The following is a 26706-nucleotide window of genomic DNA, read 5'->3' on the forward strand; positions in this document are numbered from 1 at the left end:
GAAATGTACTAAATTAAAGGATTACCCTCACGTAGGGAGATAAAGGTGGCTTTCGCAGATTTTCTGCGATGTAAATGTGTTAAAGTAAGTTGGGAAAGATGTGCTGAATCGTGCCGGGATGTGTCCTTACTCAAAATGTCAAAGACTGACTTCCAGACAATGAATAAAAGATCTCCCCTGAGTTAATAGTTAATGAATCAAAAGTCTTGGGTACACTTGGAATGTACGTGTGACAATGCTACCGATACGAGATGTGACACCTAGCTAACCACTGTCCAAAACCAGTCATGGATCTACTAACCTTGGAAAAATTGTTGACCCGAAGAGAGTCGAAGCCTGTACTTTGATTTGTGGATATGAACAATGAGCTGTGTTTCAAAACTCAACAAACTGGTAAAGTAGTCTGATGTTACGTTGGTTTAGCATTTCTAACAGTAATCATGGTTATTCTACGGGCGTTCCTTGTCACAAAGTTCAGGTCCAGCGGATTCCAGATTTGTGGGGGGCACCCTACCGAGCGGCACAAGGCGACGAGAGAATGTCGATTTGGTATTTACAAGAGCCGCGCGATGACCTGGATCTGCTGAAAGGGCTCGATGATCGATCGCCTGGTCCGACCTAACAGCAAAGTGAACGTTCGCTATAACCTTGAAACTTGAACGGACAGGCCGTGAAGTGTTTTAGAAAGTGCAAGAGATATACAGCGGCCTCAGATCACCTCTAAGTCATTCGGTCGATTCCCTACATGAGTAAAGTGTGTACAGTTTTAAAGTGCTACTTAGCAAACAGCAATGTGTACGTTCGCTATAACTTTGAACGGACAGGCCATGAAGTGTTTTAGAAAGTGCAGGAGATATACAGCCGCCTCAGATCACCACTAAGTCATTCGGTCGATTCCCTACAAGAGTAAAGTGTGCACAGTTTTCAAGTGCCACTTATAGTTCAAGAGTGGAGTAATCATAGACCTTCAGAGACCAGAGTGATGTTCTAAAGACAATAGGTCGTTTTTTTTCTAGCATTCTGGGGCTAATGGAAGGGTTTTAGAAAGTGCAGGTAATATACAGACGCATCAGATCACCACAGAGTCATTCGGTCGATTCCCTACAAGAGTAAAGTGTTTGCAGTTATAAAGTGCCACTCATAGTTCAAGAGCGGAGTAATCATAGACCTTCATGGACCAGAGCGATGTCCTTAAGATCTAAGCCGGTTTTATCTAGCATTCTGGGGCTAATGGAAGGGTGTAAGATGCATGGCGGATACTCACAAAATCATGATCAGCTGAGATAAAACATACGTTCTAAAACCACTCAAACTACAGAGGCAATAAAAAATTACGTTAGCAATCACTCCAAATGACACACTCGACAACATTGACAAAACTGAATAGGTGCTATAATAAAATGCGGCCTACAGTGATAAGGTAATACTGATAGTTTCCAAGCAATTCCGGAACTTGATGCGACTTGATCTGAAACATTAAAACAATAGCAAACGACAAGTTGCCAATAGGTACTATTACAGAATGGGGCCCTACAGTGGCAAGGTAGTATTGACAGTTTCCAAACAATTCCTTAACTTGATACGACAAGGTCTGAAACATTAAAACAATAGCAAACGGCAATTTGCCAACAATATTGATCGAAGGGTCAGTAAGATATCCGATCATGAATACCAATTCGTGCCTTGTTGGCTCTAAAGCTGACTTAACTTGACTTCTGTCGATATCACCGTTGACAATGACCGATAATTCTGTCTCGGTGAATGCCAATGATTAAGACAAAGCACGGTGTTAAAATAATCAATTCATCCTACCTGACTGCTGATTTGATAAAAATCTAAGTAGATTTGATAAATCTTTATTGTTAAATTTTTAGAATCAAAGTTTTGGGTTGTAAGAGATTTGAATAAATCAGTTGAATGTAGAGGCGAACGCCTTTTTCGACAGATATGGGTCAGGTTCATTCAACTCCAACATTTATCATTCTGGACATTTTTTTTTACCTCTGCTGCATTTATCGATTTCCTGCCTTCCTTGTCTGGGGAAAATGAATACAAATCTGCATCACACCGCTTTATGACCTGCGAGGATCAGAACAAATGAGCGACAGGCTACAGGCCACGGCCGCAGTTGTGAGTACGTGATACCCACACAACAGGCATGTCGTGCTAACACGTGATCATCACGTGATAAAAATGTAACGGTGCATCCAGTGAAGTTTTAATGAAGTTGTCCGGAGCAGCACATCGGTATACACTATAATGTCTGTCATTCATTTGATATGGGCCTAAATTTGGAGTTCGCAAACATGAGCATTCCAGAAAGGACCATTCCACGATGCCCACACAATAGTCATGTCATTCTAACACATGATCATCACGTGATAGAAATGTAACGGTTTGCTTGGTGCATTCAGTGACGTTTTAATGAAGCTGTCCGGCGCAGCACATCGGTATATACAATAATGTCTTTCATGTGCCTAAATTTGGCCTGAATTCGTAAACATCATCATTTCAGAAACGACAATCCACGATTATCTGCACGGATTAAGTATGCCTGATGCAATTTTCCGGCAGAGAGGGCAGACTTAGAGCTGCGTGCACCTTTCATTATGCACGTGTCAGAACAGATCGAAACGTATTACCGTCTTACCCCAAGGGTTGCCCAGAGGATTACAATACAGCGTACCTGCTTAATATTGCATGGTCCTGTTAAGGCTTGGCGAACAGAAATGGTTTCAGGAAGTAAAGGTCAAACGTAGTAGGCAGACACATTGCTCATGCTGTGAACGAAATCAATGAAAACCCTCAAAAGGACAATGAAGTTCCTGCTACAGCTCTACATCCATGACTTTTGTTGAAAATTAAATCAGACCAAAATAACGTACTTTCAGAGCAGAGAATCGTTCTACATGGTTTTGTAGGTATGAATGATTATTTTCATTAACAAAAAGTAGGTGCTTTCCGGGATGAATTTGAAATCATCAACCAACACAGTAAGTTCAACATTTCATCTTTCTGACACCCTGGCCACAATCTTTACACACTTTCTATTGTCTATGAATATATCACTGAGCTCCCACGAAGCAAGTTCAGGGAAAGACGATGCCAAATGAAGTGGTATATTGACAAATATGTCTTAATCTAATAATGAACGGTTTCAATTTCAAACCGGCTGGAATGAATCCCGTTATATATGATTCGTCTCTTCTAAAAATGTAATGTCGCAAACAAGACAGTAAGGCAAGTTGCTGTGTGGTAGTGACTTTTACACATGGTCACATTTTACCGCAATGTTAAACAATACTTATCACAGATTGCAGGTATCTCCCGAAGGCATAACACATTTATCTACAATAGCACAGAGACAAGCTTACCAATAGGACCTTATCGATTACGATACCCCGAGCACCCAGGAGGCCATAAATGTAGTAAAGACGGCTTGGAACTGTCACTGAAGTGAGACACGATCATACATAGGATACAGTGATGATTGATGTTTCTTCAGATATAAGGATTGGATCGTCGCCAAGCCCCGTATACAGCCAGAGTTACCCTCCAACCGTGTCTGTCTTGATGGAATACTTGAGAGCCGGGTCGTTGCTTCGACTCATCCGACTACGCGAAGGACATTTAAAAATCGCTCTTTGCCTAATAAATGGCCCCATCGGCATGAGCATTACATTTGAACTTTAGAGAGTTTTGCCGAGAAATGCCGTGGCGAGGAAATCTGGTTCGTTCCGCGGATCCGGAACGATAAAGCTAAAGATATGAATCCCAAGGACACTACCTAGCGGGCTCCATTTCCCTGGCAGAGTAGCGCAATGTTGGAAGTCAAAAACAAGCCATATGATGTAGGCAACTTTGCTACATGTAAGGCTTGAAACATAAGGCTGAAACTGGATTAAAATTAACACATTACATCCTTGTTAACTGCTAAAATCAAACTTGTAACGATAGTTGCTGCCCTTGGTGCTGAAGTTTGTACAATAGTTGTTCCGTGCTGAAGTTTGTACAATATTTCATGCCCTTGGTGCTGAAGTTAGTGCAAAAGTTCCTGTATTTGGTGCTGAAGTTTGTGTAATAGTGCCTTCCCTTGGTGCTGAAGTTTGTACAATAGTCCCTGCCCTTGGTGCTGAAGTTTGTACAATAGTTCCTGTATTTCGTGCTGAAGTTTGTACAATAATTCCTGACCTTGGTGCTGAAGTTTGTGTAATAGTTCTCGCCCTTGGTGCTGAAGTTTGTACAATAGTTCCTGCCCTTGGTGCTGAAGTTTGTACAATAGTTCCTGTATTTGGTGCTGAAGTTAGTGCAAAAGTTCCTGCATTTGGTGCTGAAGTTTGTACAATAATTCCTGACCTTGGTGCTGAAGTTAGTGCAAAAGTTCCTGTAATTCGTGCTGAAATTAGTGCAAAAGTTCCTGTAATTCGTGCTGAAATTAGTGCAAAAGTTCCTCTAATTCGTGCTGAAGTTAGTGCAAAAGTTCCTGTATTTCGTGCTGAAGTTAGTGCAAAAGTTTCTGCCCTTGGTGCTGAAGTTTGTACAATAGTTCCTGCCCTTGGTGCTGAAGGTGGCGCAATAGTTGCTGTATTTGGTGCTGATATTTGTGTAATAGTTCCTGCCCTTGGTGCTGGTACTGGTACCACCCCTAGTTTTTGCCCTTGGTGCTGACGTCGTTATGGATTAAAGCTTTTCAAATCAGTGGGTACGCCTAACGTTATAACGTGTACCTTCTTGGTTTCACTGCAGTACCCTTTTAACCCACATCCAGAGCCACTACTTCATCTGCTTATCCACACGTGTCACCATCCCTCACAGTAGCTATCAACAACGTGTCAGAACATTCACAGCCCTTGCAGGACGCGCCACCCACTGGCTTCCAATCAAGGCATTATGGACAAAAGCTGGAGCTTTATTGTCTAAATGCAATTATTGGAGTTACTCCAGCACAGTAAGAGTACAAAATTATTTCCATCATTTACTGTTCTTTGATGTTGTGACATGCACGTTCATCAGTTTTTCCGGGGTCCCCTTCTTTGAAGCAATCACAGGACGTGCGAATGGAGATGAGGGCTCTAAGGCTCTGTACAGTCGACCATTGTGATATTACTATGGTATTACTATGCTAAGTGCTATGAATGTGTACAGTGAGGTGGCTACTTCACAATAACCATACCTACGAGACTACTAAAGCTTGATAAACCTTGTGGTTCTAACAGAGACTAGGTTCCTTCCTATAGTCTAGAGCAATAAGTTTTACATCGCCGTAAAAAGCAATCAGGTTTTTACGACATTGTGCCCATTTGCGGTAGATGCAGTCATTTGGATCGCTGGCAACATCCATTTCTATTGAATGATGGTTTTTCTATTCACTCTAGTGATCAATTCTGGGGTAGGGAATGATTTACGTCAGCCTTCAAGTGAAATTACAGGCTGTCCCTGGCAGCGAGCGCTAGACGCTGTTCGTACAAGGCCTCTCAGTAATGGACCACGATATCACCGACAAAATGCCCTTTATTCCTTCAAAAGGAGAAGACTTACCGTTTATGACGGCTGTAATTTGCACTTAGATTGCAGTTGTATGATGTAGGCAATTAGAAATACGATTTACACGCCGCCAGCGTGAGAGACTATCGGCGTCCTGAGAGTCCACCCAAACTAAGCGCTGCCATCAATACGAAACGTGCGGGGGGTTCTATATACATGTACCACACGGAGATACAACTTTCCATGCTGACAAGCTTTGTGTTAGCCTCAGAGACCCTTCATTACAAATCATCATGGTGTCACTACCACTTTCCTTTAATCGAACCTAATACCCATCCATTTCATCTGTTTGCAAACTGTCTTAAGTATGCCTCTATTTCTTTTCCCTACGTATTGTCTGTATTAGCTATTTCACTTTACTGGTAGATACGCAAATCCTACCTACCATTCCAAAGAGTTGTGTATGATTATAAAGATATAACATGATAATATCACAAGGGGTTATATGACTTAGTTGTGATGTTCGAGGATTACTAGTGGCTAATCACTTATTTCATCGTTCCGTGAATGCCTTGTCTATATCATGTCGTATCTAACGTGACCAGAATGAATATCACTACAAACAAAATTATTAGTGTCATTCCTGAGACCAGAAAAATAATGTAACTACCAGCGATCCGTCAGTGCCATATGTTTGTGACAGAGTAGAACAATATCCATCTTTTCTTGACAGGTTTCCGTAACATTAGATAACGTAAACCCTACAAGGCTTGTGAATATGATAAGTAACTCCAGTCAAGGATCAGTAATCACACAAAATACAGTTCATTCATCAACGTCTGCATTGAATGCATCGGTACTGCCGCACATGATAGCTGATCAACATGGCAGAATTATGCGAGACTTGCACACAACCAACGGTACGTGCCTTCAGTCACTGACAACATGCACTCTATAAAATTGAACACGGCAAGAAATGGATTAGAACCTACTAAGGGAGACGGTTACATCGCTTTGTTTACCTGTCAAACCATTGTACTATGTCAAGTCACTTGATTGCGCGACCACCAGAGGTATAGTATGATACACTTGAAACTAGAGAAAAACGCGCATGCCAGACATTCGGCTACATCAATGACAGGAAAACGGCCTGGAACTCGAATAAAAATTACTTCCTATAGTTCCTTAGGAATAGAAAGTAAGTCATTGTGCAATTTAATGATAATACGGTACAACGTTCAAAAATTAACTGCGAACTTTGAAAGTGTGATTTCAGATAAGAATTGTTGCCGTCAGTATGATAGATATCTTCTGATGTTTTTACAAAAAAATATCTTTGCATTTTCAATTTAAGAAATTTCATACGATTGCAACACATTTGTGTAACAATGTATGAAAAACGCGAACAATTGCCATTAGGGTAATACGAACTAGAATGTAGAAGAAAGACATATAACGTTATGGTAGAAACTTTGGAATGTGAAGTTTACGGAGGCACACACAAAAAAGATTTCCAATTTCTAGATCGTTAGGGAAACTCCTGGGGAAATCAAGGTGGGCTTTCAAAAATATACAATGTTCTAGTACGTTGGGCTATGGACCATCAAGAAACAAAATGCAGTGAGTAAATTAGTGTTCACCTTGTGTGGCACATAAGTCAGTAAATTTCCTTGCTGTTTCAGCAGTATGGTATATTCGAATAGCATGGTGATGCTAGTTAGCCCTTCCCTTACATTGATGAAATGATACTCTTATGTTATTGACATACATACTATTTTTATACTTGGGTATGTATGGGCATGTAGGACATTTACGTGAAACATTAGAACGGCGCTGCTTAATGTTCAATGGTATATGATTAGATCAGATGTTGCATCTATATGACAAAAGAAAGATGAACTTGATACGCCACATGAAGTAAAAGAGCACAATGCTGGGCGGATGCGATGTAAACGCGCTCAAGCGTCCTTCTGAAGAGGATTGAAACCACCACCATAGAGAAAGTAGGACACTTGATAATAAACATTTCTAGTTGAAAACGTATTTACCCATATAAGTAGTGCATGAAGAAGACTCCTATGAGCATCTATTGGGATTTCAATAAACATGCTTTCAATTCATCATCTAATCTACCTTTGTTATGCAACATCGATAAGTAGGTAAAGCGTGAAGTTAAGAAAATGTACCATGTACAAAGGAAAACATTCTGTAGCAAAGCACTTACCGTTGACGAAGAACCCAGTTGCCAACAGCACGTAGAGAAGCATCCTGCCGTCCCCCTGTCCCGACGCCAAATGCACTTGATCCGTGAAAGCAGCGAGGGTAATTTGACAGCAGATATGGGTATGAAATGCTATCTACGCGCGGCACAATGGCGCACAGCGGCCCTCATCATCTTTAACAGATGGCCGTCGACGTCATTCTCCAATACGCCACCGGCAATCGTCAATATTTGGGACAGTCCATGAAAATTGCAGCGTGTTCCCCTCTTTTTTCTCGTTGTCTAAATTCTTCATGTGGTCAGCTGGAAGACCCGGGCTCGAAGGCAGACGATATGGACGGGATCTCTCTCCAGGACGGTCCCATCAGACGTCGTCAAATGTCGTCTGCGAATCTAGCAATCAAACGAGTTGGCGGGAAATCCGGGAGCCTGCCATGACCACGGGATCCTGTTGCACCGAGAATGACGTTTCAGTAAGGATGTGGGAGAGGTACTCTGCGTGAGTGTTTGGCGCGGGGCTACATAATGATGTACCTCTGACCTGCTTCCCAAAGTCCGGAGGGTTAGCTCTGGGCAGGGCTCTGGGGTAAGTCATGTGAAAGCCGACGGCATGATCATGACACCAGTCATCGGTCAGGTGGTCGCGAGGCGTTGGCCAATGGGTAACGGCGCGTTATTTCATCTTCCGGGGCGGTGATGAATGAGGCGCACACTGCACCAAACTAGCCCACAAATGTCAGCAGGAAATTAAAAACTCTCAGAGGCATTTATGACAATATGGCCCGCCTTGCCCCTCCATACGTGCGCAAAGCTCGCGGTATGCACAGATTAAGCTGGAAAGAACAGGGGTTGCCGCGCGGGTTTCGGATGGTGTTTACGCTCTCCATGTAGAGTGGAACTAAGTCCCTGGGGACATTTTATGTGATCAAGGCTGCCTTGTGTGTTCCCGCCCCGTCAGGAGGCCGGCCAACCGAAGGTGATAACGACGTCGACCCGATGAATAAATGGATACTCAGGATGGAGAGGAAAAACCGATGACCTGTGACGACTGCCTGCGATGATAGATTTCCCCGATCTAACAGTAAAGCCAAAGGCAACCATTTCACAGCATATCTACACTTTATCCAAACGTCTATTTTATAGGCATACTTATATATGATTCCATTGCTATTAGTTCCATTGAATTTATTGTGTTTGCAATTGTCTCCGGTGTGAATTTACGGGGGAGGACCTTAATTGCATTCGCAAGTAGTTATTATGTATTTGTTAGGAGGACACCAGGGAGTGGGCGGGATCAAATGGGGATATTTGAAGACGACACACTGTACCGGAAGTCAAATGTTTAACTATGAAATAGGGATGTGGTTCAACATTATCATGCTCTATACAATATATGGAGTAGGTGGCTATTGATTAAGGTTATTATAATTCATTGCATCTTTGAGATCGACAAAAAAGGTTGGTTTAATTTTTCTATATCTTTTATAGCATTTTTATAAACTGTACAGTACTAGTATGGGCATAATGCGTGGTGCACACAGGTAGTACTCGTACTCGTAGTACCTATGACAATGATAATATGATGGTTCACGGTACCCGTAAAATACAAATAATGCGGACTCATAATAACAACAGTTGGGACCATTCAATCTTTCGTTCATCCTTAAGCCGAGTGATCATGGTATTTCCTGTCTTCCACCAGTTGTAACTTCCAAATGATCCAATTAAGAAAAGGCAGGTATTCAATTTGGTTAATTAAGCTGACATTAAGATGGATAGCCCTGTAGATCTGACCGGACGTCAGCTTTCAGGGACGAGTTGGGTGGAAATACAGTTAATATCCAAGTAGATGTAGGGCAAGGTCCTTGTTTTTTGTGTTTCATTTGGGCTTTTAGATAGACATAGTTCTGGGATAAAGGTGGAAGTGAGAAACACGGACCCGGCCGACAACTACTTCTGCTAGGAGACAAATAAAATACATGTGCTTGAAATTGGTCTCAGGTTGAAATAAAGTATAGGGACATTTGATAACTTTCTCTGAGGTGTTTTAAGAGTTACATTTGTTGCTAAGATGGTCCTCCATTTTGCCAAACAATTCTACGGCTTTATGATCATGAAAGAACAGTGTTATAGGTTTATCATATGGGCGCCAAGATATAAAACATTTAAGTGAAGCCGTTTGCCGATGAGCTATGTTACGTGCATAATGGCATTCCATTGAGACATGGCACAGTAACCTTTCCTTGACGTCCGGTGAGGTAAGCATCATCTCAGGGTAACGGTTGAAATTCGACGTGTTATTTCCTTTTTCGGATAAAAACACATTTCTGTGATAGCCGCTTTACGTTAGATTCAGTAGGACCGCCTACGCATAAAGCTGGAGTCGGGAAGTCAATTATTAAAATACAAAATGTTTACTGTCTCTCTATACGAATTATGGGGATAAAAGATTTTCTCTACGAATTACGGTAAATCCGAATCACTTGCTTTCGCTTTACAGCACTAATGGAGATTCCTAATAAACAAACAAACAAACAAACAAACAAACAGCAAGGGGACATGCAGTACTCTCCAAGCAGAGGTTAGGCTCCGTTTTAGACATTTTTACCGGGCTTCCTATTTTGTACCGTTTTGTTGATGTCTCACGGTTTGGAAAATGCCTAAAAGCGTTAAAAAAAAGTCGGAGCCTAACCTCTGCTTGTAGAGTAGCATACAGGTCCTCTACTATCATTAGGTCATGCGGCCGGTGTAATCATTACATGGGGTTCATATGAAAAGCCCAAATTAGGAGGGTTGATTTAGTAATGTTTTCAGATCAACAGACGCGAACAGCCATTGGGAATCAAAGAGACAGAAAATCAAGCATATCGTAAACCAGATCTGACATGTGCTTATCTGTCATTGCAAAGGCTGTAGAACAGCAGTAGACTGTAGCTTCTTATTACATAAGGTTCGATATTTTATTTGATCTACCGAGAGTCGACGCATACAAAACCCACATCGGACCATTAACCAATTATTTGGCAGGCACCAAATTGAATCTGAGCATCTCTGGGGAGGAAAAATGGCCACGGAGTTAATGAAACTTCGGGGGAATATCAGACATGGTGATCGCTATCTGAACGCCATGCAGATATTACAGGCGGATTCTACCGCAGCAAATTAAGTCATGTCATTGGGCATTTCTGTTGAGAGGGGAACGACATTTCTCAATTCAACCCCAGTTAGGTAGGGGAAAAACCGCAAACTAGTCATGAAAATACTTTCGTAAATAGAACTCGTGTGCTTGTTAAGCTAACAAGAGGACTGAGAATATATACACATCCAATGGCATCAAATGTGGCATATAATTCATTAGTACCAACTCTAACTACCGTAATAAGTTATTTTCGGTATCTATATGATTCATCGTTAATCTTACAGCTATTGCATTCGGGTAGGTAAATCCATTTGAGCCTTCCTGCGTCATAATATATGCTCTTTTAAATCATTAAGAAAATTCAAATCATTGCATCTCGTATATCTGCTGTATGTTGGATGCAGATTTACATATAGTCAAGGTCATAACCGGGTACACATATTGGTCTTTGAGTTTGTTTATTTCAGTTGTGTTCTTCTTTCATTTTATTTGATAGAAAATGTTTCAATGATATGGTTATGATGTTCAGTATTGATTTACTTCCCTGTCGTTTCCTTTGCCATTCGACTCTCAGTTAAACTGTACATTATATTTCTCTGCGTTCATGGTTAATGACGCCCCCAGGCCACAAAGTAATCACAGAAAACTTGGTATATAAGAGTGTCAGCACGGGAGAACAATATCGGAACTATTAAGCCTTCCATTGACCGGTGGGATTGAAAAGGTCATGGCTGAGCTATCACTACGCTTGAAGTGATGCGATATCTTCTTGTCAATCGGCATGGGAGGCCAGAAACGTTATTACTTCAATAATAGCCAATTCCCCGCACACAAGCCACTGATCCCCGACCAAGCACTGTCGATCGTTTTTTCTCATCCAACATTCATGTGTTCAGCCCAGTGGACGTCACCCGCTGTTATGATTTCTTGCTCCTGGTTTTGTTTAATCGTGTATGCGAATATTCGTTATTAAACTATGGGAAACATTATTCTGTAAGGAATTACATACTAGTCTATGACAGTTGACTATATGACTTCTAATGTCACACGTCGCTGCTGTTACGTTGAAAACATCCCCTGGTACACCTCTAGCCGTAACCAGAAATAAGAGGTGTAATTTCGCCAATGATGCACCGAGAAAGCAGCGAAATAAGAAAAAAACGTTGTCCCTCGCGGGCGGTATTTGTCCCTACTACTGAAATAATTGCGGATAATAGAGAATCAGGGGCCCTTTTCCTTGACTGTGTCGTAAACGTGTCGTCTTCCTGTCGTAAATAAGACGACATTTGGTTGGGTTTTATACCATACTATAACCACTATAGCGTCTGAATCACCGACAAATAGATTGTTATGGCAATGCCGTGCCTTTGGCGTCATTATAAATATCGAACGGCAGGTACACTGGAAATTGAAAATGTAATTCTGTCCTATTATAAAATGGCATTTAGGATAAATTGCTGAGCATCATAGAGCTGCAATAGAGTTTTATAAATGCTGTTGGTCTAATCTATAAGAAATTCAAATTAAAAGGGCGAGGGAAATTGATATTACGGTTGAGAGTCGCTGACTGTTTTAAGCAGGAAGCATAAAAACTCGAATCATTTATCATGAATCTGTCAATGGAAATGTAGTCACAGCGAACAGAATTGGTCCCTTAGTCTCGTACCTAGATAAGCAGTTAATATAAATGTAAACAAGCTCACGTAAATAAATCTGGCTCTTAATTATTATTTCATTCTTTGAACATTAACCAAAAATCTGACTTCGTACCATCATTCGACATGAGTCAACATTATTCATCTTCAATGCATCCAATAGGAGGAAGCATAGTACAATGTTTGAAAACTAATGGGAGTTCGAAGTTTTGCCGGTCCAATGTTTAAACTTCGCCGCACGCATGACGAGATTTCCCATGCAACTATCGTGCCTATTCCCGATCATTTACGATTGCGACTGTAATGCGGAGCCATAAAAGTAGAAATTCCATTTCAAGTTTACTTCTACAGACCCTCGGCAATATCGCCTTAACGACACTGGCTTGTCGGTAAATGCCTCATCCATTTGGCAAAGCCTTTCCTTTTTGCGTTCTATCGCAGCTAATACCGCTATCTATACTTAACGTCAAGTGTAATGTTCGTCTTCGCACTGAGGAATCTGATAATACCTATATATAGCTAGGCGCTTCTCACTGGGATGCGCTTTTTATTCATCTTTGTAATGATCTTCTCGAGTTCACTTCAGGGCTCACTCTTTGGAGGCAGTCATAATCAACCCCGCATCTTCAACTCATCTTCTAAGCAGTATTGCCGCGCTACAGGTGTAGGATATCAAATTCCTTCATCAAGACACTGTTACATTTTCCTGGAATCACCTTTTCTTGGAACCACGCCAGGAAACTTTACGTTCGTCCCTTTTGCTGCATCTTGATAGTATAGAAACAACAAACTACGCTAGTTTGAGACACGTAAAGATAACCCAGGCGATTTTCCAAAATATCATGGCAAAACAGAAGTTAATCTATGATTATGACATTCATTGCATGTATAAGAGACGGACGACCAGATGTCCTTTTGCTCGATCCCAAACTTTGGAGCAGCAGGAAGGGAAGTAAACAATTGCCCTCTTCACACAAGGTGCCGAGTTCGCTATCAAGGGCAAATGCCTCGTACATTTACGATCAGCCGTATAAATCCCATTCATCGCTGCCGTTCCTAAGCCCTCAATCAGAGGCTATAGTATCAGATCCTCCAAATCGCCTTCATACTGAGATACTTAGCTTCTCGGTTGAAGACTCGGTAGAGTATGATGACGATGCGTTCAAAATACATAAGGAGTTCGCATGGCTCCGATTGAGGCTTTACGTCGGGACAATTTCTGCTCTTTTATGCCCTTCATGCGTATAAAATAATTCTTATCAAACGGTTGTGCCCTTGACACACGTTCAGAACTTCCCCTCGACTGACTCCAGAAAATTACACCAGAAAATTACATCGGCACAGTAGTCCAGCAACCTGAATGGCTTCCATCTGACAATGTGTCTGTATTATATGTTGTGATAATCTTTATATTATCGCTTTCTACTTTCCTGTTAATGGTGCAGAATTGCAGACCAAAGGACGTATTAAAAGAAGCGACTTCTTCAGAAACTTTGCAGCCGGGTGAAGTATCACCGTACATTTTAAAACTTCTACATGTACTCACTTTCTCACCAGTGATCAGTCCATTGCCTATGGGCCTTGCCCACTGACCGTGAAATTCCACAAACACAGTCTGCTGGAAACAGGTCAACCAAAACATTTGAAGATCCTCCAAAATTTCCCACGGGTGATTCAGGGATTACTGGCTCGGACTGGACACAGGAAATAACTTACATCTTTGACGGGTGGAATGCACGATTATAGTGATTGCATGCATGGAAAATCAAAGTAAAGCCATTTGCAATCGGATCCTCAATGTCTCAACGTCATTTCACGTAAACCTAAAACAACATTATTCAATCAAAACTGCAAAGGCAACATCAATGAAAAGTTATGTAGTTGAAGTCCAAGAACGACACATTTGCAATGATTATGAATGAACTACTTTTAATTAGGTGCTACCATCATCTATGAAGAGGAAGGATGCCTACTACTTCAGGTACAGTATGGAACACGACGTGTATGTGGCATCGCAGTGGGGGCAGTAGATGGCCAGCTTTGATGTCAACCTTTTTAAAGGGCTTACTTAGGCCAGCTTCACGGCTCCATGGCCAACATGCCCCCAAGGTAAAATTACACAGCCCCTAGAGTTCAGGCTAGCAAAACTCAGGCTAGTGTGCCAACTCATCAAGGAATCGCCATGACCTTGCGCAGGGGAATCGTACCTTTAGAGGGGTACACAGTAGCAATGTAGGGGCATCTTGCTAAACCTATACTTCTGAACAATCTCTAGTGACACAGTATGGCACAATAAGTGCAGCAGTAAGCATTTAAAACACTTGAAGCGAGAAGACAGCGTTAATCATTGTCCGACAGTCGTATTGGAAACCTAGCGGTCCATGGGGTGGCCATTAGCCATGTAATATGCGGACAGCCATGGGTAGGTGGAACCAGGTCGACCAAAAAATAGTGTGATCTCCGAATTCCCCCTGGTAATGAGATGCACATGTATGTACAGAGGACTTGGCCTGTGCAGAACAGTCAAAGTTAACTTTCTAATTAAACAAACAGAGTTATAATAAAATTTTCTACACGGAACCTGGAAACGCCTAGAAACTCCCCAAAAGCAAGAAATTGACTCAAATACATATTGAAGTGTGTGCTGTCAAGACTGCAAATATATGCTATTTAAAAATCACTAGTCCCTTAGTTTGCCATTGTCTGCTCCCTCCTCCATCCGTATAATAACCAGTAGCACATTTATAAGGAAAGCCATTCGACCAACGGATGAAGGCAAGATGTTCAAATTTCCCATGGGAGCAACAAGAAAGGTGTTTTATTGATATTACTTTCTTTTATTGCGTGCCCGGCTTACTCATATCACCTCGTGTGTCTTGTGGGCTGCAAGATCTTAATACAACTTTTATGTACATGTACATTTTGATGGCCAGACTAAAGAGATCTTCAATAAGTTTAGAGAGGAGAAACAGCATACTTAGAAAGGTTGTCCTTTCAGCATATCCTGTTTATCTTTATCATTTAGGTCAGTGACTCTGTCTTCAGTTGCATGTGTTTCAACTTGTGGAAAGGGAACCTTAGCGCTACACAATTGAATGTATCAACCCTGTATCCAATAAATATATTATTACAAGAAAACGCCCTGGATTAGCTCTGTAATTGCTGTGGCTTGATTTGATTTTACATGATGAAAAACTAGCCATAAATTCACACCCTGCAACCTAAAACTGTCAAACATGTTTGAAACCACCCTCTTTCCGATTCATCCAAATGTCAATGACAGTATTCCCTCTAACCAACACAAATCACCCTAATTTTCAGCAAATGCTGTTTTTTTCCTTGGCACTTTCCACAAGACACTAAAATGCCTTAAATGTATGTGTCAAAGAGACGTGCTGTTACGTCGATGAAGATTAGACATCCAGGTAATAAGATAGGCAAAAAAGCAGTTACTCAAGTAACTGGATATGATTTTGGAAATGGTCAGACGTTTCAGATAACATCCACTATCTTTCATCTGTGACACTGAAGTGATCTGTGAGAAACAAAGTCAAGCTGAAGACAATTTTGGATTTCAATAGGAAACAAAGGACATGTGCTGTTGTTATCAATATGTCTTTTTTCTATGCCACACCTACAATACTCTTCATTACATTTAATTTAGAATCTATAGAATTACAGGGTGTATCTATAACCTCAAGTGACACTCTTTGAACTACCCTCCAAATCCTTTATGCTAGAAATGCTTTCAATGCATCAGGAGCTTAACAAATACCTCTGTCTTGTCCGATCAAAACAATGTCTGACGTTACATTTTAATCATCTCCTCTCAATCTGATCTCCAAATGATTTATAGCAGGGATTAGTGACAAGCTGTGCAGATATTGTGTCATTACCGGCTGGCAGGGCAACAGAATGATACCAGATAGACTGTTCCTCTGTGTGTTGTAAATTTGCTTTTTAATTTGCCTTTTTGTGCATAAATAAGGGTTGGATTAGTGCTACGGTGTACTGCAAGTTCATTGAGAAGCAAACAGAACTGGTACTTTTGCCTCTCAATTAGATCTATAAAGTGTATCAAACAAGGGCTTCATGTATTGAATGAAATATGTAAATCTTGACGTTTGTCAGAAGACAATATGCTCAAATATCCACCCTGGTGAAACAACTGCCAATGGAATCCACACATATAGAGCTTTGCCTTCACCCAACATCTTCCAACAATGACCCAATGCAGAAAATTCCTGCAGTTCTGGCAATGGGCAATCAACATTGGGTTAGACCATTGGGGAAGCCATGGTTCAACTTTTATGTACTATTATCAGTCAGTCTGTGCAGACTATGACTGTTTTCAGACATCCTGATGACGTGTCCAGTCCATCTCAGTTGTGAAGTGCTCACAGAGAACCATTGAACCCTTCACTACAACATTTGTATACATGTAACAATAATTTAAACACTGGGGGAGAAGGTTGGTGCCATGACACTGGTTAACAAAATAACAAGATCAGCTCTTTCAGTGTAATTTGTTTCTTTCGTGTTACTTAACATTGTTTAATTAAACGCCAAGTAAAAGACAGTCTGTATTATATATATTTATAAAATAGATGCAAGTAAATTATGTGTCAGTATGTAGATATATGTAATGTTAACTTTTACCTGAAATCTATTATTCACGGGTGCAGGTTTTGGGTCACCTTTTCAACTAACCTAGTATTGTGTATACAATAGAAAGATGTCCACAAAACCTTGTACCTGTGCCAGCTATTTCTAGTTCACCTTTGGGCTGACACCAAATATCTGATATGATGTAAGCTGTTTTTCATGTTGTACTAAGCTCCTAACACCATGGTAATTAAAAGTACAGGAGACCTGTCAGAAATGCCAATCCATGAGTCTATCTGTAATCCCCACAGAGCTGCAGGATTATGGTGGGATGATTGGCTGAATTTGCTCATCAAACAACATGATTACAGACTAAAGATAAACTGATGAGGCAGTCAAAGAGATTTAACATGAGCTCGCCCTCTCTGGCATGACTCCAGCCCCAGTAATAAAGACAGTGATGGAAGGTCATGAACATAGATGGCCCTATTCCCAGTAGTGAGGTTTGCGAGGATAAATCTCAAGTCAGATTCCGTAAGTAAAACACTAGTATGTTTTGTGCTTGATACTGTACACCATAAATGCTGAATTGTTACCCTTTGCCCAAAAGTTAAAAGTTAATCTTTTAGTTTTAAAACACAACTACTGTAAGTGTTTTATTAAGATCCCTTTCTTGATAGGAATGTGGTTGTAATTGTGTCAGTTATTCGTGTGTTAGTTGTTTTGATTTACATTCATCTATTCACAGACAGACCAAAGAACATGAATGTTACTAATCTAAAACATACTTCAGTAGTTCAGCCCTATGCCTTAGTCTTTACACCTCTTGGCTTGAAGAAGGAGTCTAGAGCCATTTGCTTCTTCTTGTCACTGCTATCACTTGAAGACTTTCTCTTCCTCTTGTTGGAAACCTGAGGAGAAAACACATAATCAGCCTCCTTCCATTCTTCATGTTTGTTGTAGCCCTATGAAATACCAACGATATTTGCAATCAGGACATTTAGGCTTCAAACACTGGACAAATCTTACACAGTATTCAAGGCATCAACATCCAATCATAAGAAATCTAACATCAATGACAGCTGGGGCAGGTAACCTACATGTACCTTGGTTCCTGTACTGTTCCTGTTGGCTGGGTGCTGGCTCTCCGATTTAGATGCTACATAGGCCTTAAACACCTGAGAACAACAAAAAAAGTTTTTAGGAGTCCTGATACAACAAAATTGTGTCTTGATTTAGTTTCCCACCATTATGCCTTATTTCCTGCACTGGTAATGTGGCTCTCTGATTTAGATGCTACATAGGCCTTAAACACCTGAGAACAACAAAAAAAGTTTTTAGGAGTCCTGATACAACAAAATTGTGTCTTGATTTAGTTTCCCACCATCATGCCTTATTTCCTGCACTGGTAATGTGCCACCCTACTAGACGTTTTCTTCACGGAAGATCTTGCATTTTTGCGAGCTGTAACATCAACCCAAGGAAGGTGAAGGAAAACTCAGGGGGGGGGGGGGGTAGAGAACCTTATCTCTGCTGCCTATGCCCATAACCAACAAAGACTTAGTGCCAAATGACACAGACTTGGTGTCAAATGACTACCTTGCAAAGATTACGTTTTACAAAAATAATGGTGAAACTGTCTTCAGACACCCCACTGTGCAGTCAGGCCAAATAAGCCAGATGTGGGTATGTTTCCCTAGGAAGCATGGAGGTCCATGTAGGAAGATCACAGTTTGTAGACATGTTTGTATGATGCACTGATGTTGCAACTTCTCTCACTGAACCTTGGTATTCAATGCTAAATGTTAGATTTAGCTTACTATGTAAAGAAATGGCAGGAAAATCAAGTTTTTGTATTGTCCAAATATTACGTAGCATAGCTTTAACAGGTACAGAACTCTCACCTTCCTCATGGCTGTGGATAATGCAGCACCCTGCAGTTCAGACCTGGTCACCCATCGACTAGGGGGCGCTTCTTGCTTACCAGTCCCTCCATCTTGTCCATCATGGTGTTGTACATCAAATGTCTCCACCATGTAAGTCTGATGAATGTGAGAGAAAATGTGGACAACCTGGGGGAAAAGGAACACAAAGGAACATCACATGACAATTGATCAAAACACAGTATGCTATGCTTTTTGAAACATAGTACAATAGCTGGTGTCTTATTAAGTCACTGTTATGTTGAATGGTGGTTATACTGGCATGCGCAATATAACGGGAGGTGCCCCAACACGGTACGCTTTTTCTTGCGCTCAAACTCATGGCGCTCCATCGCTAGTTACCTGAGAGTGGTCAAATTTTGATGACTGAATTTTTTACACATAGATTTGAACAACATACTTGAATAAGAAATGCATTCATGTGGTTCATGAACCTTTCGCGCTGCGTGTTACAAGCGGCAAACACTGAGAGACAATTTCGTGTATGTAACCTTCCAATTTTGTGCTACGCTGGACAGTGTGCCTAACTCGGTACGCTTTTTTTATATTTTGCTCTCTTCAGAAGTAAGTGGTAAATTTAAGTACACAGAAAAAAAATCAATAGTATGATATTTTAGCTTTCTTTTGACAGTAAAATCGTGACTGTATGTACTTCTTGTCTCACATGAGGAAGGCTGTACCTAGAACAATCCAGCTGATGTTTTACGGGCAATGGGCTGAATGCACTGATTGTGAATGCCCGACTAAAAAAACCATTACGAAAAAACGACACCGCCAACATCAACAAAACTCTGTCTGATTATATGAAAATATCATCTACATCTCTCTGTCAAGTCTTATTTTCATAGACAGCACGAATCATTTGTTACAGTCAAATAAATCTTTGGAGCGTTCTCTAGTCTGCCACATTCACGGCCACACTCCCTTGGGAGTACAATGGGGGCAATGTTTATGTCGCTTCCTTTTGGTTGCTTTTCTACTCAACAAACATTTGAAGACCCATATTCATAGTGTTTTATGGAGCTTTATTTATGTGTATCATGGCAGTTGTGTGACTGCTTGGATGAGTTCGTATAGTTAACGACACGAGCCGCCAGTACGCAGAGGCCGGTGACCGCAGTGATTCAGCACTGTCAACATTACTGTTAGAATTCTGCTCTTAAAAAAACATGAAGTAAATATGTTAAAGTATACTTGGAATGCAAATTAAAGCTGTGTGTATGGACTTGGTTTATTTACCTTTGTAATCAGCATAGTCAGTGGCAACAAACACGGTGTACTTATGGATAATAAGATCAGCAAAAAATCCGTACCGTCTTACGACGGGGACCGTCTTAGGGCGGCCCCCGTTATAGATACACATACATCTTTAAAAACAACATTTGAAATAAAATGAATTTTCAAAGGAAAACCTTAGAAGAGAGTCAGAAAAAAGGGATGAATAGGCTGAGACAAGAAATTTGATGTCATAAAGGAATAAAATATATGTAGTTATCTATACCTCTCCAACATGAGTTCTCTTTTCAACATCTCCAAATGTCAAACCAAGGGTGTCCTTTATGTAGCTGTCAATCAATGATTTCCTGGTCTCTGATTGGCTGTCTCTATCCAGTTGAACACTTGGAAACTCCCACAGGCCTGCTAGCAGCCCTAAAAAATAATATGTGGCATTATTTTTCATTTTCATCTTACAAACAAATATTTGGTATCTATCATAGTCCTGTCCATGGCTGTCTTTACTGCAGTTATGAAAAATTACCCAATTTCAGACCAAAGGGAAATATATTGCTTTTTAAGCCTTGGTACTCAGCAACTCAAATTGATCCTGCTCACAGGAGATTGTGGGATAAGCCATAGGTCATTTAGGCAGACACTTGTTGTTGACATATCAACCTCTGGTAATAATTCATATTTTCTGTAATGTAGGTTCACTTTTATCTGTGGAGTCATCTAGGAAAGGGTCTCATAATTTAATGCCAGGTAATAAATATACATGTACTATTTACACGTAAATATCATGAACACTGTGTCACATTTGTGTGCAAAATATCCATCCTACCAATGGCAGTCATTTCAAAAATCTACATTCTTCCTCAAAATCATCACATTAAATATGTGCTATCTATAACAAATGAAAAACATAAATATCTGACTTGGATCAAAGCAACCAGAGGAACATTTATCAAACAAAATGGCCATTCATTCATCAATCTTTAATCAATACAGTACAAAGGTTAGTGATTGAATATTTGCAAAGCTTATTATTGAGTTTGAAGGGACTTATTTTATGCAGTAAGGGGGTAACAACAGTACTGTATTAATGCAATGCAAGACAGAGCACTTGCTCACGATGTAATGAGTGCACAGGTAGAACTCATTGCAAAAACTGACCGCACATAGAACCGTTGCAAATATCTAACAATTTACAGTACCTGTTTCCGGCCTCTGAATAATAAGAAATTTTGTCTCTGGTCCTTCCGCACAGGAAACAATGGCAACAGCAGTCTGTTAAAGAAATTTATTTTTCTTGGTTTGTACATGACATATACAACACAAACATACAATTTGTAATGAAAAGGCACAGATTCTAGGATACATCTGACTGCACATGTGCAAAAAGAGGCTTCACAGTATGTTTCATCATCAACAATATGGAAAAGATGACCAGACATAACATTAACACACTACTACAGAAACACCCTCTACTGGTCCTACTGAAAATTACAACTTTGTATTCCGACAGACGTAAACAAAATCATTTCACCTTTTCTTCCCTTGGAGGCTTTTTCTTTGCTTTCCTTGGATAGTTCATGACTCCAAGACTGCAAAAGACAGAGTCAAACAAAGTTTAGTAGTTATGGTATTAATATCAAGAGAACCCGTCAGAAGAATGTTCTAATAGTATTAACACTATTTTACCTTAATCCACGGAGCAACCTAAAGTCGTTCTTGCAAAAAACTGGTTATTTGGAGATTCCAGGTCAGTGACGGGTTTCAAATGTCAACATTTTCAAAATATTGCAATGTGAAATTACCTTCTATCAAAGAGGTTAAAAAATCACAGGAGTCACACTCGCAGCAAAGATCGGAACAATAGGAACTCTCTCCTCCTTTTTTTAACCTCTTTGCTTCTATTGACTTAACGATCCCCTAAATACCCTATTTTATATTACAACGGATATAGGTTACCCTACGGATAAAGGTGAATTAACGATACCAATCACTAACCAAAGGCTGAGTAATGTTACAATGTAATGTGTTTTCAATTTTAAAAACTCAATATGCGTAATTTGTTATATCAAATTCAACTGTCTTGCACTGATTTGTTACATCTTTTTTATTGTAGAATAAAAATGTGCTTTTTTCAGGTAAACAGACAGCTTCACGATACAAAGATGTCTCAATATATCATACATTGTTGTGCGTGAAATTACCTGCTGTCCCATGGCTCTTCTTTAGGCAAGCAAAAACTGCAACCGTCAATCACTGCAATAACAATGGGGGCAATCACAAACGAATAAGTTTTACATAAGTACATGTGGACTCTTTGATCATAAATTGACAAGAAATGAGTAAATGTTTCATAACGACGAATTTTCAGGCACTATAGAGAACATACATGTATTTGGGGATGCTTAAAAGAACATGACAATTGTCCTAAAAAGGTTTCCTTTATACATGATCATTTGTTTTTGGGAAATCTAGGGATATTGTCTTACCATCCTCAATGTCCTGCACACTGCCTGAAGCTTCCACTCTCTTCGTCAACATGTTCTCTAGCTTGTTGGCTGACTTCTTCTTCTCTTTTTCCACCTGTCAAGATTTTAATACGTCTATGGATTATGACTATTACTTGTTCCGTTCAAGCAATCGGTGACTTCTGATTTTTTGTGTGAAATCTCTGGATTGCGGTGCGCTGGATTGCAGTGCGCTGGATTGTGGTGCGCAGGATTGTGGTGTGCGGGATTGCAATGCGCGGGATTGTGGCATGCGGGATTGTGGCACGCAGGATTGCGGCGCACAGGATTGTGGCGCGCGGGATTGCGGCACGCAGAATTGCGGCGCGCAGGATTCCTAGCCTACACACAGTACCTGCTGATAGGCCCTACAGAGCCCCCTGATAGGACAGTCCCCACAGCTGGGGTTCTTGGGTGTACACACGGTCGCTCCTAACTCCATCATGGCCTGGTTAAAGTCTCCAGGTTTCTTAGGGTCAACCAGTCGGTCTGCAAGGGACCTGGGGGATGTTCAACACAAGACAACCTTCATACAATAAAAGTGTTTTATAGTCTTGGGTTGACAGTGTCTTTCTAGATGTAGTGAGTTGAAGATGAAGGATTTCATACAATCAATTTATGTACGTGTATCAACATTTTATAATTCATACTTACGAAAAACAGCTGTGCAATTTCTTTGCATTGAATGTCCCAGTTCTTAATATAATACAATCATATAGGGGTATGCTAAATAGGGTGGGATCCCTTTTCTTCTTCTCTTTCTAATTTTCACTTACCACATGACCTCCATGACCTGTGGACTGGTGCTCTCTGCTCCGATGACCCGTAACCGTGACAACACACGAATAACATTCCCATCTACGACACCTGTAGCCTGGAAAATATTACAGAAATGCACTGAATTTCAAAACCATTTTTTAAAAATTGATCTAGAAATATAACCTACAGTGGGATAGTGAGTGAGTGAGTGAGAAAGCGAGTGAATGAGTGAGTGGGTGAGTGCATGAGTCAGTGGCTGAGTGAGTGGTTGAGCAAGTAAGTTAATGTGTGAGTGAGTGTGAGAGTGAGTGTGAGTGAGTGAGTGAGTGAGTGAGTGAGAGTGCAAATACCTAATTTTTATGTGCCTGTTGAAACATTTGCCCACATTGACAAGCCTAGCAATACATCAAAATGTGCAATATACATAGATTACAATCTATACTCTGTTTTCAATTCCAACCAACATTAGCTACTATTACTGTTGCAAGACCTACATTTTAACTTATATGTATAACTACTGACCTGACTGTAGGCAATAGATGCGATGGCCCCGGCTGTATACCTGCCCACACCTGGGAGTTCTTTCAACAGAGAAGCAGCTGAACTGGGCATCTGTCCATCAAGCTCTTTCACAACCTAAGGATGCAAGTGTTGTGTAAAACATTCACAAGAGCCTTTACATTGATAGCCTTGAGTCCAGTCTTGTTCGCTTTAGTCCGCTCCAAAAGATCGCCAACAAGAAACCTTCGGGAGCGAACTAAAGCGAACAAGGCTGGACTCCAGGCTAGTACATTGAATGTGTAAAGCCCTCTGCTAGGAGAGAAAGAAAGATTTCTTTCCGGATTTCTGTCCGGATTTCTATTAGGATTTCTGTCCGGACTTCTGTCCAGAAATGCCCCACGCACACACAAAAGGCAACCTGCAGTGTCATGTTCAAACACCAGGAGGCCCAAAATGGAACCTGAACATTAGGCAACAACCACCAACCTATGTACCAAATATCATCGTGATCGCACAATTCCTTCTGGAGATAGATTTCAAGAAATGACCCACCTACACACTCCCATGCTACTGAAAACTATAATAAACTATAATAAAGCAAATATAACCCACCTTCTGTGCACCTTCATGTAACCTCCGACCCCTGGAGTAGTAGCCCAGACCTGACCACATCTCGTTCACTTCCTGAGCAATTACCAAGACATGTCATTTACATGCATATTGTAAGCCTCTTCTCAAAACCTTGACTTTCAATGTCAACACAACGACATATACCAGAGTTATTAATGTAAACCAGAATATTGAGGTGTTCAAAAATTCGTTTTTCCTAAGAACTATAGCAGATCTCGTTGCCAGCAAGTATCGAAGGAGCATCCTATTTACAGTTAGAATTGTGTAAAGGTTAGGTGTGACAGTACAGGTCGTTCAGTGTAACCAGCTGCCACCTTGTGTGTGTGTGTGTGTGTTACACCAAAGTGTGATTATACTGGCTAAACAGATGCAGATATGCCTGATCTAATCATTTTCTATCACAGTATAAACTAATGTTTACAGTCATAATGCTTCTCAAGTACTGGTATTCTCTATCATTCTTCAGTTGCACTTTCACAAATCTATAGGAAGCTATATAAAGATTAACCTTACCTCCAAAGTAGCTGTTGCCAATTTCTGTACTGTTGGCCATTTCTCCAGCCAGCGGTTGTAATAGTCAATGACTGTAGCCACCTGAGTCTGTTGAAGCATCATTTCTGACACCCATACTACAAGGGGAAGTACATTTTGTATCAATACCATTACAAGGGTTCTTTTAAGTCAAGGTGCAACAATGTATTTTTGCAGATAAACATACATGTTTATAAGTAGTGTTAACCACATACACATGATCACAAATACACACACCATTCTTTCTCCCAGCAATATTTGGGGTTAGGAAGGGTAATATGTAATTTACCTGCATATGCCCGCTGGTTCACATCAGTATTCTTAAGCTGCAAAAAAAACAAATAAACAATATGAAAGGGATTTTTAACTACGTACATATACTCAATATTATCAAAACTGTAAAACTTATACAATCATTATTCATGGGGTAATAGGAAGTTTTAATCATGAGTAGAACGCTCAGGGCATGACAGTATGGCCATCAGTACAAGAATACTCAACAGAGGAACATAATGGCCTGTCTGTCATAATGTATATGATAATTTACATGGCTATGGTAGTCTATAAAACTAAGTCAGATCCCCACCAACCTGTCTTCGCCATGGGAGATCCCGTTTGTTTATATCATACCAGCTGAGGAGGCTGGACCTCAGGGTAGGGATGTCATCATCATCACTCAACTGATGGAGACCACATGTCACTGCTGGTAACACAATACACAATTTCATGCATGGACACTAAAAAAATTGTTCTTTAATATAGTTTTATACCAAAACCCACTCTACGTTTAATTGTTAACACAACAAGACTCCTTGACAAGAGCAACTGTAAGAACGGGCAGTGCTTAAACCTCACGTTACACAACTATAGAGGAAAATCAATTAATAAGTCTCGTTTGTCAAAGTTTATGCTTTTAGTGAGCAGCTTTTGAATTTCATACTGCATAATCTAAAAGGGGAAGTGTTTGTGGTGGTTTTATATTTGCTGTGTAATTTAAACCACAGCGAGCATTTCCGTTTCAATCGCGAAGTTCAAACCACCGGGAACACTCATTTCCCATTTGCCAGTATTAGTTACGTAAGACTGGAAATCATGCTCCAGTTTCATACCTTTCTTTTCGGTTTTCTTGTCAGCCTGCGCGCCTTTCCGGTGAGGTTTCACCATCTCCAAACTCCTGCACTTCTTAACAAACAGCAGAACAGCTCGAGGTGCAAGAATCTTGACCAAGATCGTTGAAAATAAGCTGAAGTAGTAGGACACAGACTTGGCGTCAGTTTATCTGCTGGAGCAGTCAAATTTGGCGCGAATCTTCGGGTCAAGGGTCAAATTAGAAAAATACATTCTGCAGAATGGGGGAAATCAAAATAATTTTTATCAAGTACTCCAGTATTTATGACATTATGATCGGTATTGTACTTCTATTAATCCAAATAAACTTGTTTCTTCTCTCTTTGAGTACTTTTCATGCTGGCTTGGATTCTTTTCATTTGTTTTTACGATT

At 40.5% G+C, this 26706-nt stretch overlaps 2 protein-coding genes across 4 annotated transcripts in view; both read right to left on the bottom strand.

Moving 5' to 3' along the window:
* LOC118431921 (neuronal acetylcholine receptor subunit alpha-4-like) overlaps positions 1–9164 on the bottom strand; it is a 28908-nt gene extending 19744 nt beyond the window's left edge. Inside the window, exon 1 of one of the 2 annotated variants that reach the window (XM_035843360.1) lies at positions 7709–9157. In XM_035843360.1, coding sequence (XP_035699253.1) covers positions 7709–7751 — 43 coding nt within the window. In that variant the 5' untranslated portion in view covers positions 7752–9157. Of the gene's footprint in view, positions 1–7708 lie in introns of both variants that reach the window. The other variant, XM_035843361.1, reaches the window with a different exon arrangement.
* Positions 9165–16947: 7783 nt separating this feature from the next.
* LOC118432558 (adenine DNA glycosylase-like) lies at positions 16948–26550 on the bottom strand. 2 transcript variants are annotated; one of them, XM_035844181.1, is made up of 16 exons: positions 26315–26550; positions 25796–25905; positions 25495–25531; positions 25188–25303; positions 24657–24728; positions 24066–24179; positions 23561–23658; positions 23140–23284; positions 22767–22860; positions 22482–22533; positions 21812–21869; positions 21480–21552; positions 20549–20697; positions 19009–19176; positions 18211–18282; positions 16948–18015 (listed from the first exon to the last, which is right to left on the bottom strand). In XM_035844181.1, exons 1-16 carry the CDS (start codon positions 26367–26369, stop codon positions 17908–17910), a joined length of 1521 nt encoding a protein of 506 aa, XP_035700074.1. In that variant the 5' UTR covers positions 26370–26550; the 3' UTR covers positions 16948–17907. The 2 variants fall into 2 exon arrangements, with proteins under 2 accessions (XP_035700074.1, XP_035700073.1); XM_035844180.1 differs by having other exon boundaries at positions 25796–25908; positions 26315–26534.
* Between the last annotated feature and the right edge of the window lie 156 nt (positions 26551–26706).

The sequence above is a fragment of the Branchiostoma floridae genome, chromosome 15, assembly GCF_000003815.2.
Source record: "Branchiostoma floridae strain S238N-H82 chromosome 15, Bfl_VNyyK, whole genome shotgun sequence".
NCBI lineage: Eukaryota > Metazoa > Chordata > Leptocardii > Amphioxiformes > Branchiostomatidae > Branchiostoma > Branchiostoma floridae.